This window comes from Pseudopipra pipra, chromosome 4 (genome assembly GCF_036250125.1).
Source record: "Pseudopipra pipra isolate bDixPip1 chromosome 4, bDixPip1.hap1, whole genome shotgun sequence".
NCBI lineage: Eukaryota > Metazoa > Chordata > Aves > Passeriformes > Pipridae > Pseudopipra > Pseudopipra pipra.
Window position 1 is genome coordinate 30,545,511 of NC_087552.1, and position 20,133 is coordinate 30,565,643.

Here is a 20,133-nt window from a genome sequence, read left to right on the forward strand (position 1 = left end):
TTCGCATCGAGTGAATCTGAACATAGAGCCCCGTGTTTGGATTAGTATTGATGAACCATTGCCCAGTCCAGCAAGGCAGGTGATTTCTGGCAAACAGCTTTTTCCCCCACTGCATTTAGGGTGTTTTGTTGGTTTGTGATGCCAGCTCAGTGCCTCACATTGGTACCGTGTTTGCATTCTTGTAGAGCTTGGTTCCCTGCAAACCCTGCTCAAGTTCATAGCAGGGTTCGGAGGCAGAGCAGTAAGGCAGGTGGGCCTCTGCTTGGCAACAGGGGCGTTAGCGGCGGCACTAGGAGGGTGAATTAAAAGAGGGAGCGAGTCCCCTCCCACTGCCGTGGTTTAACCCCCGCTGGCAACTAAGCACCACACAGCTGCTTGCTCACCACCACCCCCCGCTGGGGAAGTGAATAGGGAAAAAAGTAAAAGCCGTGGATTGCGATAAGAGCAGTTTAATAATGGAAACAAAGTAAAATTGATAATACTAATGATAATAATTGTAATGAGACAGGAATAAAACCCAAGAAAGACAAGTGATGCACAGTACAGTGTCTCACCACCCACTGACTGATGCCCAGCCCGTCCTCCAGCAGCAATCAGCAGCTCCCAGCCAACTCCCACCCCCCTCAGTTTATAAACTGGCACGATGCTCTGTAGTATGGAATATGCCTTTGGCCAGTTCAAGTCAGCGGTCCTGGCCATGCTCCCTCCCCAGCTTGTCCACCTTCTCACGGGAAACTGAAAAGTCCTTGACTTAGAGAGTAAGCACTACTGAGAAACAACTAAATCATCAGTGTGTCATCCACATTCTTGTACTAAATCCAAAAAAACACAGCACTGCACCAGCTCTAAGAAGAAAATTAACTATCCTAGATGAAACCAGGAAACCTACAGAGCAACTGTGTGTGACCCCACTTCCACCACCTCTCTCATCTGGAGAAGACAAGACAGACCTCTGTAGCACGCACACCGAACACAACAGGTCTAAGGGAAGCGATATCTGCATCTGTAACAAGATGCTGTCATGCCAGAATGGGACAGGAGGCATGGCTGCGGGTGGGTGGTGGGGTCCCAGCCACAGCAGGGCAGATGAGAAGATTCTAAGATGCTTGGTGGCTGGCAGATGTGGAGGTATCAGCACGGTTGCATCAGGTGGGTGACATATGCGTCAGCCTGCATCACTGAGGGACACTGGACTACATTTCAGGGTTGTGGGAAGCACCAGCAGAAAATTAACTGTCCCGTGATGAACAGAGAGGCCTCTCTGCTTGCCTTCACCTCCTGGCCAAGAAGACCCAGAGGGCTCACACATGTCTTATGCCACCCACCCCACCCTGCTTGCTGACTGAATTAAGGGATGCCGGGAAGAGCAGGCAAGGCAACTTCCCCGGCAGGAAGGAGCTAGGGGCCAGCTGAATCGTCCTGGAGGCCGTGACCTGGCTGCCCCACGTTCCACGGGTATCCCAGAGCCGTGTTTAGGGTGCTCTGCGCAAAGTGAGTCTCACGAGAAGGAACACGGACGCACAGATGAGGTGTCTGTCCAGCGTGTTTCCCGTAACACGGGCAGAGCTTGCAGAGAGCTGCCGTGACCCCAAGCCCAGGCGGGACTGCCGGGCAAAAGCTCAGGAGGAGAGAGGCAGGAGCATGAGGCGGAGGCGCTGCTGCAGAGGAGTAGGGCCGGGGGCTGACAGGACAGCCGGGAAGAGGCGGCCGGGGGCGGGGGGAGCTGGGAGGCGGGTCGGCGCAGCTGTGCGCGTCTCGCGGCGCCGGCGGCCGCGGCGGTGTAGCAGCACCGCCCAGGGGCGGGCCCCGCCCTCGCCGGGCCGCCGTCCCGCCGTCCCCGCCGCGGTTCCCGCCGCTGCCGCCATGGAAGAGCGGAAGGAGAACTGCCCGGAGGCCGCCCCGGACGAGGCGCCGGCGCCGCCCGCCCCCGCAGCCTGCTCGCCGGTGAGTGCGTGGGGCGGCGGGGGCGGTGCTGGCCCGGCCCGGTCCGGTCCGGTCCGGCCCGGTCCGCCGGCGGCCCGCGCACCTCCGCCCGCCCATGACGGCCCAGCCTCCCGCCCGACCCGCGCCTCGGCCCGCCCGGCCCTGCCCCGCCGCCCGGGGTTCCCGGCGCTCGCCCTTCCCAGGGCCGCCGCCCGCGCCTGGGGCCCCGCCGTGTGCGCGCCCCGCAAAGGCCGCGAGTGGCGGTCGGGAGCCCAAGTGCCCCGTGTTTTTCATCATAGTTTATTGTGTCCCAGTCAGCGTGGATTCTGGTTAGTTAAGGTGTCGAGAGAGGCCTCTTGATGCTGGTGAAGGCTTTGCCAGCTCGCACCAGAGAACTCGCTTTTTTTCTGTTGAAATTGGGATGCTCATTCAAGTTTTGTCTCAGAGAGCTGCTGTTTGGCATGGCAAAAGACGCGTACATTAGTATCCTTTTATTGCTTGTTGCTTTTTAGGAACATCGTGTTTCAGAGCAGGCTTCAGTGTTGATTTTCTTACCCAGCTATAAGCTAGTTCGCTCAGTTTGATCACAAGTGTAACAGTGTGATGCTTTACTGCATTTTGGTGCCAAAACGATCTGTAAAATGCTCTGAGTTTTTGTTTTGACCTTCTTAAATGACTTTATGATTTCTTTTTTTTTTAGGGTAGGCAGCACTGTAAGATCAATGATCAAGAAACTAATGGCAAAACATCAACGGCCAGTTCGAGTGACTTCAGTGATCCTGTTTACAAAGAAATTGCTATAACTAATGGTTATATCAACAGGATGACCAGAGAAGAGCTCAGAAGTAAGCTTGCTGAGTTCAAGCTCGAAACCAGGTTAGGCTTATTTGTAAACATTTTGATTTATCTTTAAGAACAGTAGAGCCATACAGGATGATTATTTTAAAGTTTAAAAGTTCAGCACAGAATGAAAAGCAGACACAGCACCAAATACCAGTTGTTTTATGTGCAATTGTGATGCAGCTTTTGTTGTAGTATTAATGCATACTGCCTAATGTGTGATGTCTCAACTGGTAACCCAAAGAAATGAAAGAATGTGTAACTCATCATATTTTTTCTCAAGGGGGAAAGAAGAACTGCAGTGATTCTCAGATGATGTGTCAGACCTTCAGCATATAGAAACTTGCTTCAGAACATAAATATTTTAATTTCCTATACCAGTATAGTTCTGATACTTGCTAGAAACTGTGGTGATGGGGCTCATGATTTAATAAATGCAGAGGACAGGTACCTTTAGATGGAGAGTTTGCTACTGTGAATAGATATGCTAGAATAATGTGAAAAGATAAATTTATTATAAGCTGGATTTTTGCTCACTGGGAGAGAGGAAAGGCAATAGAGCATACTTCCTGCTGTATTGGAAATGACCTGCAAGACTCTGATACTGCTGTGGCCAGACAAATTTGACATATTGTGTAGAAGGTCAGCTGGGAAAAACCAAGGGTATTGTTTCTGTACAGCAGTAATGAGGAAGTAGTGGTGGGGAGTTAGCAAAGTGAGAAGCTTCTGCTCTACAGGAAGAGGAAATATAAAAGGTGAGATGGAGTCTGAAAGGAAAAGCTTAGCTTTCTAGAGAAGACAGAGACTGTAGGGAGACAGAGGCTGTTCAGAGGGGGAAAAAAACGATTTAGCAGAAATTTGAACAGAATCAAAGAAAAAAATGGTGTGGAGAAGTGCAGCCTGCTGCCTCCAACATATCTGTCTGCAAATGTTCTGACTGCATAGTTTTTTCAATTCTTCCTTTGGTTAAATTAATTTAGCACCTCAGGAGGAAAAAAAAATTATCATTACTTGAGAAAATTTTCAGTAAAACAGGTTAGATTTGTACAGCTATTCGGTAGTTACTCTGATCTAAAAGTAAAAAGCAGAACTCAAATAGTGATGTGTTTGTGATTTCCTCCTAGGTTATTTTATTCAGCTGTAAATGCAAAAAGCTTTAAACTTCTCTTTTACCTAAGTGTGGTTTCTTTTTTCAATATATCCAATTAAGTTAGTCAGACTATGTCTTACCTGTAAACATCAGCTCTAATTAGAGAGTTGAGCAGATTACCACACACCATCCTTTCCCTTGAGGGCATTGTGATAGGAGATTGTCTCCTCTTTTCAACTCTTTTTATAAGTTTGATGAAGGTAATTTTCCCCTCCATCAACTCCCTATACTGTCTCAGCTTTGAATGAACTACTCGTTGAATTAAAATAGATTCATAAACCAGAGCGAAGAAGTTCTCTCTGCAGAAGCAGCTGATGTTCTCAAATGCAGGTTTAGTAGTCTGACTCCAGTTTTATCTTGTGGATCAGTGGGCTGCTTTTCTGATAATACCACTTGCTACAAGTATTTCTTACAACTTCTGTGATTTCATTTGCAACACGTAATTTTGAAAATAACTTCCTTCCAAAAGTAGATTATCCTTGTTTATTCTGCTCTAGTTTGGTACAGTGGCAGTTCTGGCACCTGCACTTGCGTATTATGTTTGTATTAAAAACATGAAGTAAGTAACTTCAATTGCTTGCTGCTGCAAATTTATGTATAGCCACAAACCTGAAAAGCAAGATCTTGACCAGGAAGTTTTTCTGACAACTGAAATCTTGAGCACTTCATTTTAATTGGGTTATTCAAACTCTATTTTGAATTTTAATTGAGAGGAATTTAAAATCTGGGGGTTTTAGCTGGGTTCTGCGTTGTCTGTGCCACTGAGGCAGAAAGACCTCAGGCATGAGTTACTTCAGGCAGAGTGTGCAGGGAAATACAAGTGAAACAGTACTGCTTCCAGGGCCAGAGGTCATCTGGCAGCAATCTACAAAGACTTGGGCTTTGCAAAGGCTTTGGCTACTTAGTCTTGCTGAACTAGAGGTGACTGCAGTGTCTCTGTGCTGTGCTTCCCAGTCTGTCCCCCATCTTGATGTGTTAGTTGTTGGGGGGTATCACAGCCTCTGTGTTATTCCAGATAATGGATCATTAACTGTATGATAAAGTCAAATTCAGTTTCACAAGTGTTGGTGTTCAAAATGAGGTTAATACACGAACTTTCAAATGTTAAATACAGCTTTAGTTCTACAGTGGGGAAATAATTAATTAAACGAGAGTGCGATCTTTGTCATTTATCTCTTCAGAGGAGTGAAAGATGTACTGAAAAAGAGACTGAAAAACTATTATAAGAAACAGAAGCTGATGCAGAAGGAACAGATTAGTGGACAGAGCTGTTATGACTACATCTGTGTCGTTGACTTTGAAGCAACATGTGAAGAAGGAAACCCACCTGAATTTGTACATGAAATAATTGAGTTTCCTGTTGTCTTAGTAAACACACATACCCTGGAAATAGTAAGTGATCTAACTGCTGTGTTGGTTTGTTGTTCTTTGGTGTAACTTCTTTGCATCTGAAAGTCTAGATTAGTTTTTAGGTAGATGTTGAACTTCATTAAAAACAGCATACTTTTTTTCCATGAAGACCTATTCTCTGTGCCTCTTAAGTACAAACAAAACTTTCTGTCTATTCTGAAAGCATCTGGAATGGGTCATTCTGCTGTTGACTCCCTCTGTTGATATGAGATTCTCAGTCATCCATGTCTGTTCTCCCCTGGCCTGCCTTTACCAGCTTTAAGATCCACAAATCTATTTCTAGCAATCAAGGAATTCATCATAATCAAAAATTAGCAAATTCTGTGGTCCTGTGTGAGGCAGTCTAGAAGACACTAATGCAGATGTCTAGAAAGTGAGGTTGAGTGAACTCCGCTTATGTCAGGCTACACTTTCTACAACGTACCTGACAGATTTTAAACATACTTTGTAGGCATTTGGCAGCTTCAAGTGCTCTGTTCCGGTACAGCTTTCTTCTAGGAAAAACTTCTTGCTGTCTAACTGAAACTGAGTGACTCAGTGAAATAGAGGATGTGCACACACCTCTGACTAATGGTTCATTTGTCAAGAACTAAGAGGAAGAGGATTTCCAGTAATCACTGTGATGCTACATTAGAATGTAGCTGCATGTATGACTAATTGCAGAAAGAGGATTATGCAGATTACCAAGATTGTTTTTATTACCTTTAGAGTGGTAGGAAACACTGCATCTTTCCTTCTGTCCAAAAGGTTTTGTGCTGTTGTAGTAGCAGGGATGTGGGACTTGCTTTTTTCCATGAAACTTGCCTACAGTCTTCATTCCTGTATTGCTCAGTTTCCCAGAGTGAGGTCATGTTTATCTTTGCCTGGCTGGCATCCAGGGGTGTAGGACTTGCATGCAGCCTCTGAGATGTGCGGCCAGTTGCTTTCCTTGAATTGCAGGTGAGCCTTTAGATACCACCTAAACCACATAAGGCTCTGCTCATGCCTCTCTTTTCTTGTTTCCTTACTCACTCTCTCCTTTTCCCAAATCCTCCCCTTTTTTGCAGTCTGCCCTTCTCCCCTCTTAAATCCACGTTCCTGCTCTATGATGCCTACTAGCTGAGAGGAAGGACGTGTTTTGGTTGGAAAGCCATCCATCCCATTAGGAATCTGATGATGGCCAGTCAGGAGGCTCATACTGGCTCAGGAGGTACACACTCCTTTCTGCATCCAGCAGGACAAGTAGCTGTTACTGCCTTTGGACTGTAGGCAAGCCAAAGAAAAGTTGCGTTGCGGGCTACACAGTGTGCTACAACTGAGCATTTGATTCTCTCATTACAGGAGGATAGCTTTCAGCAATACGTGAAGCCAGAGATTAATCCCAAGCTTTCAAACTTCTGCATCAATCTGACTGGAATAACCCAGGTAATCTGCACTTTCATTTCTTCAGGATAAAATATGAAAAAAAGTGTGATGTGGTGTTGATGTTTTCAGACTGGTAATCTTAAATGGTAATCGTTCATGGTTATTTTTCTGTAAGGCCTCTTAATCCTTGTTTTTTTCCCCTCTCCCAGTATCACCTAATTGATTTCACTACATTGGTTATTTTGTAGGGAAAAGCACTCGCTTTGTAATTCATAAGTAGAAACTTAATCTTTAGCAGAGCAAAGCACCTTTTGAATTGCATCAGTTGCTCTTCTAAGATTTTAATTCAAAAGAGTTTAGAGTCTTAGGATGGCAATTGCCTGTGGTCAGGTAACTTGAGCAGGAGCCTGGGAAACAAGCTCAAAAGGTTTTAATCAAAGTTCAGCTGCTGACTAACCTTGTTACCTTTGCAAAAGCTGTTAGGAGGTTGGCTCTTCTAATGATGCTTTTGTAGTGCTATTTTTTAAGTTTAGATAAATCTGTACAGTTGTCTGTCAATGTGTAATCTGGTTTTCTAAAGATTTTGGTGAAGCCGACTTTGTAAGTACCCATATACCAATATACTTTTTACAGTTCACGCTGGTTTGGGTTTTTTTTCCTGAAAAAATGTTCCTCGCTTTGGGGTTCTTTGTTTCTCCTAGGACATTGTTGATAAAGCTGATACTTTTCCTCAAGTTCTGCAGAATGTCGTGGAGTGGATGAGACAGCGAGAGCTGGGAACAAAGTATAGCTATTCCATGTTGACAGACGGGTATGTCCCTATGCAACCTTCAGCACAATCTAAAACTGTGAAACCGTGTTTAATATTTGTGCGAGTATTGGTAAAGGTGGATCAGGACACTGCCATTTTGCTGTTTTATTTTGATTGAAGCTTTTGGGGAAATGAGCAAAGCTCAACTAAACTATTTGAAATGAAGCTTAAATCCGTCAGATGGCGCTGTTTCTTTCCTAGCGGTCTGTACCCAACGCAGTGCTTTTGAACAGACTTCTTGTGCTTTGCTGTTGCTGTAATTCTTCGTTTATGTCTAGCTTTCATATAGCACATAATACCTGAAAGTATCACCATGCAATTTCAGTTCTAAGCGACTTCCATGCCCTGAGGCTTCAGAGATGTGTGGTGGTCGTGCTGTAGTGTCCTCTGTGAGTGTTAGTGTTAATGTTAATACATCTTGCATATTTTGCCAGAAAACAGTAATGGATTGTGATGTTTATGGAACAAAGAGAAATGGCTAGTGTGGAAACTTCTCTGCTTTGGCTTAGAGGGCTGTGGCTCTGGTGGGTCCCAGCTCTGACAAACTGTGTGTGAGGAATTGACTAGTTCCTCAAACTGCCACCTGAACTTACTCTCTCACAAGGTCTGTGTGGAAAATCAAGTCCCCTAATAACTGCAAAGTGAACAGATCATGAGATCTAGACACAACTGTGATGCAATATTGTTCTTGTGATCTTAGCTTTGTTATATGGTGAAATACAGTGTTTGAGCCTTGTCTTGTGTAGCACTGGCCCGGGATTTTTTTTGCAGGTGATGCTTGCCTTTTAGCTGTGAAACATTACTATTCTGTTAGCATACCTGCTTTTATCCTTCTCTTGGAATGATTTAAGTAGGACAGGGAGTTTTTAACATGAGCTGTGTTAAAGTGAATGATGCATTTTTATGTTTGCCTGCAGTAGGAGTGCGTAAACTCAAAATCAGAGTTTATGAAAAAAGAGCTTTCTAATAAAAAACTTTCTAATAAAACTTTCTAATACTTCTATCAAGTGAAACACAGATAAATATTCTATAGTTTGAGTAGTTTGAAAAATAATGTATTGTAGTAGATGAATGGGTACATAACTAAAGTTTTATAACTAACCCAACTAAATTAACAAGTGAGAAGTTATTTTTGGTTATGAGACCTTTTTCTCAAAATTCCTGAAGATTTAGGCAATTACTGTGAATCACAGGCCTTTTCTGGTTAAGAACCGGTATCACTGAAATGTTGTTGTGTCCAGTGTAAACAGTGCAGCCATTTTTAAAGCTGTCACACAAGACTTGAGGTGTACAGTATAGATCCACGTACACCTTAAAAATAAGAAGTTAACGTAATACCATTTCAACTTTAATTAATTTAAGGAACTGTAGTAAATTCTATTTGACTAATTTTTAACCTGTAATTACATTGCTATCTTTGGAAACAACAGTGAATAAAAAAAAGAAGATGCTAAAGCAAAACTTGTGCAAGACTGGTTATATTACTGGGCCTAAATGTCTTTGGACATCCCCTCCAGAGGAATCCTCTCAGTGAAATTCCTTAAGGAAAATACCTGCAGTGAAATCTCTGTCATATAGGTGAGATTGTGTAAACAGCTAAAAGAGATAAGAAAAGAAGCTTTATTTTAGCTTGAAGCTTACAAACTTGTTGGAGTGGTTCTCTTCAGGAAAGCAGGCTACAAGTGCATAGGATTACAGTTTCATCTTTTCATAAAGATCTGGTTTCTCATAAAACTAAGTGCAGTCTTGTTTCAATAACCTATGTGAAGTAGAGAGATGTGTGCATACCCAAGTAATCAGGAAAATTTAAGGTGTCACTTGCTTCCCCAAGGGCTGTGTAAGCATCTAATTTATAGGCAGTTTTTGGAGTAGATGTGGTAGGTGGAGTAGTGGGCACGCTATTTTTTGTTTTAACATCCTAATGAAAGTCTTGCTTATGTCATTTTTTTTTTCCCTGAGAACAAATTCATGTTAAAAAATTCCTTACCATGACTATAGCAAAAGAGCTTTTCCTAAGCTGTTTTCCTTCTACTGATCACCAGGGACAAGACAGCTTTTAGTGCTATGGCTATGCAATATATAGAATATGGAATTGTATATTACTAATGTTTTTCTTTTTTAACTTTTTAAGATCTTGGGATATGAGTAAATTTTTGAACATCCAGTGCCGTGTTAGCCGTATCAAATACCCTTCTTTTGCCAAAAAGTGGATCAATATTCGCAAATCATATGGGAACTTCTATAAGGTTTGTACAAATTGTTGTTTCTCTTATGGGAAAATTTTATTTAAAAGTCTGGAATGTCCTGTTGTGCTTCTCATCTCTGCTTGTGTAGTATAAAATTACAGTACTTAAACTAGTTGCCTGGGGCCTCATTTTCAAATGTATTTCATGTCCAGATCTCACTTCACTAATTGAAGATCATATAATCTACTGCATTTTTATTTTAATCTTATTTTTAAGATTCAGGATGTGCCTCCGTGAAGGATTGTATAAAAATATCGTACTGACCCTCTTAGATTAAGTGTGTCTTGAAGTAGTTCAGCTGAAAAGACTATATTGATTTTTCAATTATTTTTTCCTGTTTTCATGTAATACACTACAGAACTAATTTGCACCACTACCCTCAGATAATCTTGACTTTTGACAGTGTAAAAAGGACAGAGGAAGATTAGGATAAATCTACAGAGGAATCAAATTGTCGGGAGAAAAGTAATACCAAGTTCAGTGCTGGACCTTATTGCTGCTTTCTGTCAGATTACCATAAAATGAGTTACTTGAGATTCTAGCAAATTCCTAGTCAGCCTACACTAAACCACTTTTTTAAAATGTGATTTCAGCCTTGCTGTTGATCTTCTTTTGAAGAGCTCTTTCATACTAAATGTAATGTCTAGATGAAAAAGAGATTGACATTTAATAAGAAAAGAGCTTTACTTTGTGTTGGGCAAATATTACAGGGTTACTCCATTTCTCCCTCTCTTATTGTGCCTTCTCTACATGATGGTTTCTGTTGGAAACATGCTAGGACACAACAGTTTTGTTAATCCTATCAGCTTTAACCTAGACAAACCTTCTTTTTCCTGTTCTATTAAGGCATCATCAGAGGCAATGAAGATTGTAGCTTGGAAGAAATTGGTTTCTTTTTTGTGGTTTTTTGTGGTTTTTTTTTTTTAAATATATGTAAACAGTTGTAGCGTTTATAGTTGTTCAGTGCTTCTGTTTAGCTATTCCATGCTGCTGTTGAATCTGTTGTTAAGTAATAGATAAAATTGATGACAAGGAATGTACTGTAGCTTTTCTGTGGAATATCCCACAACTTGCAATATGCATCCCCTGCCCAGTTTTTTGTGTTATTATTGGAGTTGCATATTGCCAGGTTTTGGTAACTGTGCTGTTGCCATTCTGCCTACCTATTAAATCCAGTAGTATGGTGCAATATCCTGGAACTTGTCATGGCCCATGTTCCCCCACCCCAACCACCACCATCACCAAAAGAACGAGCTAAAGTTTTCATTTAAAGTTATCCTTCTGTTTTTCTTTGATGTTTCCAAAGAACAAGTGTGTATTTAGTAGTTAATCAAGAGAAGACTTGGGGCTTTAACTGGTGTTGCACTTTGTATGGGTAAGTCAGTAAAGTTTCCTTGTATGTTCGTTCTGTTAGTCATCCCTGTAAACATGGGCTGCTATAGGTGTTGCTGATCTGTTGCTGTGGTGGTTGGAAACATTCAGGAGCTTGATGTCAGTGAGAACCAGGAGCCTGTGCTTCCTTAATCACTTAGCATTTAAAAGGAAAACCGAAATCTGATTCCCTCTGCAATGCCACATTGGGTGGTAATTTGTTTTTTATTAAGATTGTTAAACCTATCTAGGCCTTGGCTTCCGCCCTTGCCAGCGCAGGCGCATCTTGAGCTGGTGCTGGCGAGAGGCTCTTGACATCATTCTGAGTCTAGACAAGCTCCTGTTGACTATGTCTCCTCTGTAAAAATGAGAGTGTCTGTCTCACCAAGGTACTTTGAAGTTAAATGGTTAGTGATCTGACAGAAGGCAACATGAAAGTATATGTGACTTAAGTAGACTTAAAATCTGCATGTGTTTCTACTGCACTGTGTTAGATTAAAAAGACTTGGTACAGAAATTAATCCTTGAATGTTACTCACTTTCTCCATCAGGTTCCTAGGAACCAGACCAAGCTGACAATCATGCTTGAAAAGCTGGGCATGAATTATGATGGGAGACCTCACAGTGGACTTGATGACTCTAAAAACATTGCAAGGATAGCTATAAGGATGCTGCAGGATGGCTGTGACCTGCGGGTGAATGAGAGAATTCATGGTGGACAGCTTATGACAGTCTCCTCCTCAGCCCCCTTAGAGGGAGCCCCTGCTCCACAGATGCCCCGCTACAGAAATTAGCAGTTCAGCAGTTCTGCCTCAGGAACTGCCCTCAGATGCCCTCTAAAGACTGTGTAGAGTTTATTAAACAGCCACCTTTGCCAGCTTGTCTGCCATGCAGAATTCCAAAGCACCTTAACTAATCATCTCCGTTGAAATAAAGAGGAGCGTTGAGCTCTTTGAAGCCTGTTACAGCAATTTTTTTTATACTGATGATTTTTGGTTTTTTTCAAACTTTGCTAGAACCAAGGTTGATATGCGGAATCCCTAAGCTTTTGAGAGCATGTAATTTAAACACCTGCAAAGATGGATTGCTGCCGTTCCACCCCAGCCTGTGGGTCGTATTTATTCACTGTGCTGTACTCTCATCATATCTAGCATCTGCTTATTCATTGCACACAAATAAGCCATTGCTGGAAGAACTGAAATAGCAAGTGGTCGGGCTGGCCTTTCCTGATAAGGCACTCTTCCAGGAGTTCTTGCCAATTTTTTTTGTTTTTTACAAAGTCTGGGAGAAATGGGAGCATGCTCATCAACTCTAAAGCAGTAGAGAAGTACTCTGGTGTTCAGGGCTTTTCTCTAAGTTTGTCTCCTTCCCCATCAAATAGAAGAGCTGTGTATTGAATAAAAATTTTGTTAATGCAATATGATATACTTTTTTTTAACCTGTATTTCAAAAGAGAAGGTTCTTCAGATATTCACTTTGAGGATCACATCTGTTCCTGCTATACTCGTAGCTGCCCTTCATTTAATGTCACTTTTAGACACTGTCAGCCATTTGGGCTTAAACATGAATGAAGTAAAAGTAAGTTCAAAACATGCCAGATCATCAAAATTTCATGCTCTGTGATTATTACATAAAACAGGAAGCTTCTGGTTCATAGCTAAAAACATCCTCAACTATTTTTAGTATCTTCTTGTGCTTCTGCCACCTCTATCTCAAGATCTAACGTTGGAAGATTAATGTAATTTTATTAGTAAAGGCCACAGCTAATTACTAACAACTTCTGCTTACTTCCCAGACCTCAGATAGGATGATATTCAAAAGAGGCCAAAGTGTTAATTTGTTTTGTCTCCATGGGCTGTTACAAAGTTACAACATTAATGTGATCAGCTTTGTATTAGAATGGCTTGCTCTAAAAAGCAGAATGATGCATTTTGGTTGCTCTTAGTCAAAAAAAAAAAGTTAGTTTGCTATCCCTGTATTACAATTCATTCTTTCTACCACTTTACATTCAGGAAGCAAAATAACCAGTTAATAAAGCTTTGTTAAGAACATTCACTGTTGGCTAATCAAACTTGTCCCAGCCCCTCTTTGCTCTTCTGACTGTTAAATCGCATCAATGGAAATGTGAAAGCTTTTATTTTAAATTCGTGTAAGAAGGAGAGGTATTGGCCAGTTCTTATTTGCTTCATATGTTTTCTTTCCAGAGTCACAGATTTGGATAGTCACAACTGCTTTGACTGCTTAGAATGATGTTCTTTTTTTTTTTTTTTTCCAAAAGCAAATACTTGTTCTACTTGTAGAGTTTTGTTGAACTTAACAGTTTCTTTTCCTTCTGTAGCCACACTTGATGGATTTTCAGAAGGGAAAAATCCAAATCTCTGATGTTCTTACTCCTAAAATACCATTTATCTGTCAGCCCGTATTTTGTACAAATTCTTATATATGTGCTTTTCACTGTAGCAGCCATAGTATCCTCTTTTCTGAATAACCATGGTAATTTACTTTTTCAGTCTGAGTTACTGTGTGCAGGTTTCTATGATGAAATTGAGTCTAGCTCAGCAGATCTCCCCTTGGCATGCTGGCTGCCAGAGACTTTATCACTAGTCTTTTATTTACAGGTCTGTAACCAGGCTCACAGTTGAAGGAAAAACTTCTATTTGTTACAGATTATACTACGGGTTGCGTAAGAGCTTTGTAATTTTACATCATTTATTTTAAGTACAGAGTTGTTTATTTTTGTTAAATAACTTCAAAAAGATATTTTGAGATAAAGGTTAAATAATAATTGTTTTCTGTTTACTACTTGGGTAGGTTGGTGCGTTTTTTTGTCAATGAGTTGCAGAAATCAGTAAAATCATTCCAGATGCTATTTTGTCCAAGTTGGATTAATGTTAGTTGTAACTATTTTCGCAGAATATTTGAGTCTGTGATTTTGAGATAAAGTGAATTTTAACAAGTTTGCTGGTTTGCTTGAAATGTAAACAAACTTATTAAAATAATTTTGCATTTTGAAACCTATCAGTACTGAATTTGGTCTATAAAGCATGAGATGATTTCAGCAGTCTTGGGGGTCTTGGTGTCAGCACAGCTCGTGGTTAGTCCTCTCTGGTGGACTAGCAACATTGCCTTGGCTGGGTGGCTTAAATCTCTTGCATGTGACTAGTTCACAACACTTGATAACAGGATAAATTTTCCTAGATGCTTTCTACCACAGGGGAAGGAGGCATTTGAGAGAAAAAAAAATGCAGTATGGTGATTTTGCTATTGATGCTTGTGTTCAGCCAAACAATGTTTTTTCAGGTTGATCTCATTTGTTCCTCCAGAAAAGCTTGCTGAGTGCATCTGCTCTCATGAATATTTTAATTTATTAGAGGAGTCATCCCATGATGGAAAAACTAATTGACAACTATGTACAAAACAATCTCATTTTTATGCAGAAGAAAAGCATGCAGACGTTGCCCTGTTGATAGAGTCCTTGTTTTGTTGTTGTTTTTTATTTCACATTTCAGGAGCTGTACTTGAGCAATTCTACCGCTACTGCAGACAGCCTTTGTAGAACAGTAGCAAACTTTAAACAAAGGAATTGCAGACTAATTTCAACATGAGTGCTTTCAAGTAGGTTTCTTAATATGTATTTATATGAACGTGAGAGGGTTTCACAGAATCTTGGGGTTATGTTAGGCAAAAAGGTTTCTCAGACAGGTTAAAGAGCAATAGCCTCACTGTCTCAGTGAGCAAATACCCGAGCAAATGGGAAGAAGAGGTCACAACAGTTTGTACTGTCCTATCAACCTCCTAGTGAGATACGGCTACAGGGACAACTCACAGCAGGTCAGCTGTCCACAGAAACTGCTCCTGTGTTTATCTTATGATAAGGTAACTTGATAATTTAGTTTAACAAGGTGGCTGTTTCCATATTTGGTTGGAAATTACCATTGCAGTGAGGAGGGGGGCTGTTGTCAGCAGTGAAAGTAAATAAAAACCTCGATTCACCTTGAGCTGAGATCTCGTGCTCTTGGAAGGCTCTCAGCACTTCACTGAAGGCCTTCACCACTCTTTGGTGGCCTTGCAAAAACAATGTTGTTTTCACTCTTTCTCTCACCCTGTCTTCCCATGGCTGTTTTTAAGTCCTCCTTTTCCCTTTTTCTTCCACTAATGAACTTTTGTCTCCTCTGGAAAGAAGTTTGTGGTAGGTAAGATCTTTGTATGCTCTGTCTAATCTAGGAAAAAAAATTACAACCAAGAGGCCCTTTATAAAGAAATTGGAAGTTTTACCTATGGAGGATAGGTGTCAGGAGACCCAGTTGCTGACTGCAGGCTTTTGAAACAGGCTAAATGTGTAGAATTCTGTTCCAACCAAGTCCATTCTAGCCCTCTCTCAAGTACTTCATGTTTGGCACCCCCATGGGTAGCAGTGGCAGCTTGGCAGGAGGATTCACCAGATGGAGATACATGACGTAGGCAGGTGATCGTCAGTACACGCTTCTGCTCTGCCTTGTACTAAGCTGTGGCCTTAGCTGCATCCATACTTGCTAAGCTAAGGCTTTGCAGGTTGAGAAGTTTCTTCTCTCTTAGGTTCCTTCTAGGTCGATCATTTCACGTTCACAGCCTCCAACACTTGACTGGCTTTTACCCTCTTTAAATTGGAGGACTTGGTGTTGTGGGACAAAGGCCTGAAGTAGCCTAAGGAGTGTGCTCCTTAAACAGAAGGAGTGTGACTTCTTTGCACGATGTGGCCTCATATGAAAAAAAGTCTTTTTCAAACAAATGACAAGAGCCTTGGACACCTCTTTATGGCAGAGGTGATCTCTGGGTGTGTTCTGATTAGGGAGGTGATTGCAAGGCTCAGGAACTGTCTCCTCTGTGGCCACTCAGTTCATGGGTGCCTGTGGGTAGCCCCATGCCCTGCTCCTGCAGTCTTAACTCGGTGTGGTCATGACTGCACATCTTAATTGTAAATCTTGTGATGCTGCTTCCAGATGTATCATGGGGGAGGTTCTGCCTACTTTCCTGGCTGAATTCGTGCTAATTGTGGTTTTTTGCTATTTGAAGTGAATGGTAGCAATGGTCTTGCATTGGTGTAAAGTACTTGCAGGTGATTCTGACCTCCTCTGTTTATGTTCCCTGTTTCAATTATGTTGATTTTTAAAGAGCACATGTAGCCAAATGGACCCTGTGAGCCACAGGTGTCCCAATAAGCGGGAATTGCTTCACTATGGTTGTGTTTATGTTTGGGGTGGTGTGCAGGTCCCCGGCTGCAGGCCAGCTTTGAAGTGTGACACACCTTTCCAGAGAGCTACATACTCAGCAAAATGCTTTATGACTGCAGTCAGTATGATTTGAAGGTCTCCTTGCTGTGTTCCTTTCTTTATTTCATAATTCCTAGGTTGAATTGATAAGGAGTTGAATACTTATGATCTGAGCCGCATGAAAGTATTTTATATGTAATTTAGAGATAGGTGTAGCAGGTGACTGTATGAGGCTCAACGTGCCTCCCTTTCTCACTTGAAAACACTTGCATTCATCCATATATGAACTAAGATGATAGAGACCTAAAAAGAAGGGAGAAGTGGCATGTAATTAGCTGATCTAGGCAGGTTAGGCCCAATATGTGCTTGTACTTTTCCATATAGACTGTTTAACACAGCTGAACTTTGAGAACAGGCTCTTTGGGATACCAAACACCGTGTACAATGAGGGTAACTGACTGCTTCTGTCCTGTATGTTCTGGCTGTATTTAAGTACAGTCTGGGAGATAGCACGGTCATATATTGCTGTAGTCCACAAAGAGAGGGAAGTTGGAGCCAGCTACTCATGTTAGTGATAGCTGTGCTCCAAATGGGAGTTTGGACATGGGACCTCCCCACTTCCTTTCCAAACAACACAGCTCTGGTTCTGTGAAAACCAGTCAAGGAGAAAAACAAGCTGTAGATTATCCAGTAGTCTTGATCTGCTGCTGGGATCGCTTAGTTAACTAGGAATTTTCCATGTGTTTTTAGCTACAGACAGGGCCTTCAGGCCAACTTTAGTCCTCAGAGGACTCTCTTTTTTGTTACTGATAGAGACTTGCTCTTTTGTAACAACACAGTCTCCTGCGATGTATTACTTTGGTAAGTTAAGCTATGTCCTGCAGAAGTAATAAAGCAGGTCACCACACCTGTCAGTCTTCAGTAAACAGGCAGACCTGAAGATAAGGGGCATTTATGTGACCTGAGAAGCCTGGGAGGGGCATGGCTGAAAAAGAAATCAGGAATCCAGCACTGGAGGGAGTTGTGGCAGTGCCTGCAAAGCCTGTCTGTTGATGCTGCAGATCTTTGGGAGCAGTTTCCTTCAGCTATGCTGGTGTTTTGTTTTTCCTCCTGTTAATCTGCAGAGTCACATGGGCATGCTGCTTCTTCAGACTTCACATTTGCTGTATTCGGGGCTCGCTTCTCTGAAATTTACTGGCTCACTCCATGTTCTTGCTTGTTTGGCTCACATGAAATAGTCCTTCCCTAACCCTGCCATTACTGATTTTCTAACAAACCTTGTCTGGACACAGCTGTACTCTGTGCTAGAATCCTGTCTTCACTGCTGGCCTAACTGTTATGAGCAGGTCTTTACAGAAACCTAATCAGATCAGGGACTGCTGCCTTGTATAGTGTGGTGTTGCGGTTCCTGAATGCTGTAGCCATTTAACAGACACTAACAGTAGGAAGGACAGTATAAGTAAATGGAGAATCTTTTGCCTTCCTTCACAAGTCATGGCAAACAGCTTGTGGCAAATTCTCATGGTTTAATGGCGCTTTCATTCATGCATGCTATCACATGCACATCTCTGGAGGTGCTGCTGCCGGTAGAGATTCTAAATCATGGGAAGGACAGGGTTATTTGGAAACTAAATGCCAATTAAGTTAGATGTGTAATGGGTGTTTGTCTGATTGATATTTGTTTCTGCACTAGAGCTGCATTGGTAAGTGTAGCATCATGTGAAGGAGGTAGAGTGACACTTGACAAGATTGAGCAAGTAAACCTGTTCAAATGCTTTTGATTTTTCTAATAGACTGTCATTAACCTTCAAGTGTGGAAAACTTGTGTTGGCCTCGAAAGAGAAAAATAATGTTTTTAAACTTACAAAAATCCTTTAGTAAGTTTGTATTTGAAGAATTGGGAAGATGAAGAGGTCTACATATGGTCTCAACATAGTGGTGGGAAGTTTTCTTCCACTGTTTAGTCTTGGAGATGGCAATGTCCCTGCAAGTGTTGAATCAAGGCTTCCAAAATGAATGATCTTCAGACAATGCTCTTTCACTGAATCACTGAAAACAGAATCACTGTAACTAATCCCTTTCAGGCAGAAGAAAGAAATGCTGCCATCCTGGCCTCCAGCCAAGAGACCTGCCCACCTTGGTGGATACCAAGTGACATAGACACTGGAGCTTTTTGTTGTTTGGTGACATGATTTGGCAGGGAGTGAATGAACTGATTTTATCTGTGTGTGAAACGTTGCCGTAGATGTTGTAGTAGATGTGTCAGACTGGACGAAACTTCTGTTTTGAACTGAGGTAGCCATGCTCAAGACTGTAGAGCTTCTTTCCTGAGCCAAGAGACCATAGACCTAATTCAGGCCCCTCCTGTAGCTGTGGTAGTGAGCAAAATACTCTGTAGTGGAAACATGAGCTTTTGTGTCTGAGAGGGGAAGAGCACAGGGCTTGGCTGTGTGCTGCTGGGTATATGGCCAGTTTGCGCAACTGTGTTCGTACCTTATATGAAATGGCTTCACAGCTTAACAACTGAGCTGGTGGCTGCAGCCACCCGGCCATTGCTATGGGAAGCTTTCCATCTGTTCCTCCTTTTCTGACTTCTGCATAATATTTTTAAAATTGCATCAAATCTCATTGGGCACATCCTACAGCTCAGTCAGTTCCTCATGCGCTAGAGCCCTTTGTACATACAACCCTATATATTTTAGAATGTAAATGTCTTGAAAGGGCTCCCCCCACCCCTAATCTTTGGGTTTTGGAGCATGTGTAGAATGGACTGAATTGTCTTTGTGTACTCTAGCTGACCTTTGTTCCTCTATCCACACCACCTACCTTTCAACCTGGCAGACAACCACTGCTCTGTTCACTTGTGGTTTTTGTGGCAGGATGAATGTCTATAACATACCTTGAAATACGACTGACTGCTTTTTGTCCCCCTTTTTCTTTCCTATTCCAGCTTTTCACTCTATCCTGCACCAGCTGTGCTGTGCATGTCTGGGCTGCAGCTTCCCTTTTGTTTTTCCTCCTTCTCCCTCTTCTCTGTGCTGTGGTCCTGACCATGGCATCTTATTATATTCAGCAGCTCCTCAATGTCATGCAGATAACCTCCCAGAGTATATGCAGTTGGGCTGAGTCCTATCGTTGCTTTTGAGAGTGACAAGTGTGGTAACTTTTTTACTTTGACTGTGGTTTACAGCAAAATTACTGGCCCTGTTCTAAAGAGGATGAAATTTAGGGCATAGAATGAGACTGCTATTCAAGTTTATGTAGTGACTAAGGACAGTGCTGGAAATGGAAACTGGCTGCCTTGTCTCCCCAGCTGCTGTCTTCCCAAAACCTTCTACTATTTCTTTTCAGTAGACAATGTCTTAATGTAGGTTGCCAGCAGAGGAAGAGGTTGTGCCACTGCTGTTGTGACTTTGGCTGAGCTGCTCTTGAAGACAGGCCCTTGCCTGAGGGAATTCTACTCAAGCTCGTGGTCTCAAGCTGCCTCTGCATCTCCTCTCTGAACAGGCAGGATATATCTTCTGCGAATGCTTTCCTGAGCAATGGGACATTGCAATCTGCTTGACTGAGTCTTCCAAGAGCTCTGAGTGCATGCAGTCGCTTGGGCTGACAGCATAAAACTGTGTAAACTGTGTTTTGATGATTGCAAAGGAACATCAGCAATTGCTCTCCAGCCCTTTTATGCTACCAGGAGTTCTCAAGATTTGTGATGAACACACTGATATGAATGGAAGAGGAATGGGAGTGTCTAGAAGCACCAGAAAGAAGGCATTAGAGGTGTATGAGAAT

At 42.1% G+C, this 20,133-nt stretch overlaps 1 protein-coding gene across 5 annotated transcripts; it reads left to right on the forward strand.

Annotated features, from left to right (window-relative positions):
• Window positions 1–4: 4 nt before the first annotated feature.
• Window positions 5–19,897, forward strand: ERI1 (exoribonuclease 1). 5 transcript variants are annotated; one of them, XM_064652208.1, is made up of 7 exons: window positions 5–79; window positions 2,624–2,799; window positions 5,095–5,305; window positions 6,644–6,727; window positions 7,369–7,478; window positions 9,610–9,724; window positions 11,647–14,113. In XM_064652208.1, the coding sequence occupies exons 2-7, from the start codon at window positions 2,747–2,749 to the stop codon at window positions 11,887–11,889; spliced, it is 816 nt and encodes a 271-aa protein (XP_064508278.1). In that variant the 5' UTR covers window positions 5–79; window positions 2,624–2,746; the 3' UTR covers window positions 11,890–14,113. The 5 variants fall into 5 exon arrangements, 4 of the variants coding, with proteins under 4 accessions (XP_064508278.1, XP_064508275.1, XP_064508274.1 ...); XM_064652205.1 differs by lacking the exons at window positions 5–79; window positions 11,647–14,113 and adding exons at window positions 1,762–1,944; window positions 19,716–19,897; XM_064652204.1 differs by lacking the exon at window positions 5–79 and adding an exon at window positions 1,769–1,944.
• The last annotated feature ends 236 nt before the right edge of the window (window positions 19,898–20,133 follow it).

Excerpts from the sequence above, each read along its gene's own strand:
- ERI1 (XM_064652204.1), top strand. The coding sequence starts at position 1,864 with ATGGAAGAGCGGAAGGAGAACTGCCCGGAGGCCGCCCCGGACGAGGCG. Across the intron at positions 2,800-5,094 it reads GAGTTCAAGCTCGAAACCAG|AGGAGTGAAAGATGTACTGA; the intron begins GTTAGGCTTATT and ends TTATCTCTTCAG. Across the intron at positions 6,728-7,368 it reads ATCTGACTGGAATAACCCAG|GACATTGTTGATAAAGCTGA; the intron begins GTAATCTGCACT and ends TGTTTCTCCTAG.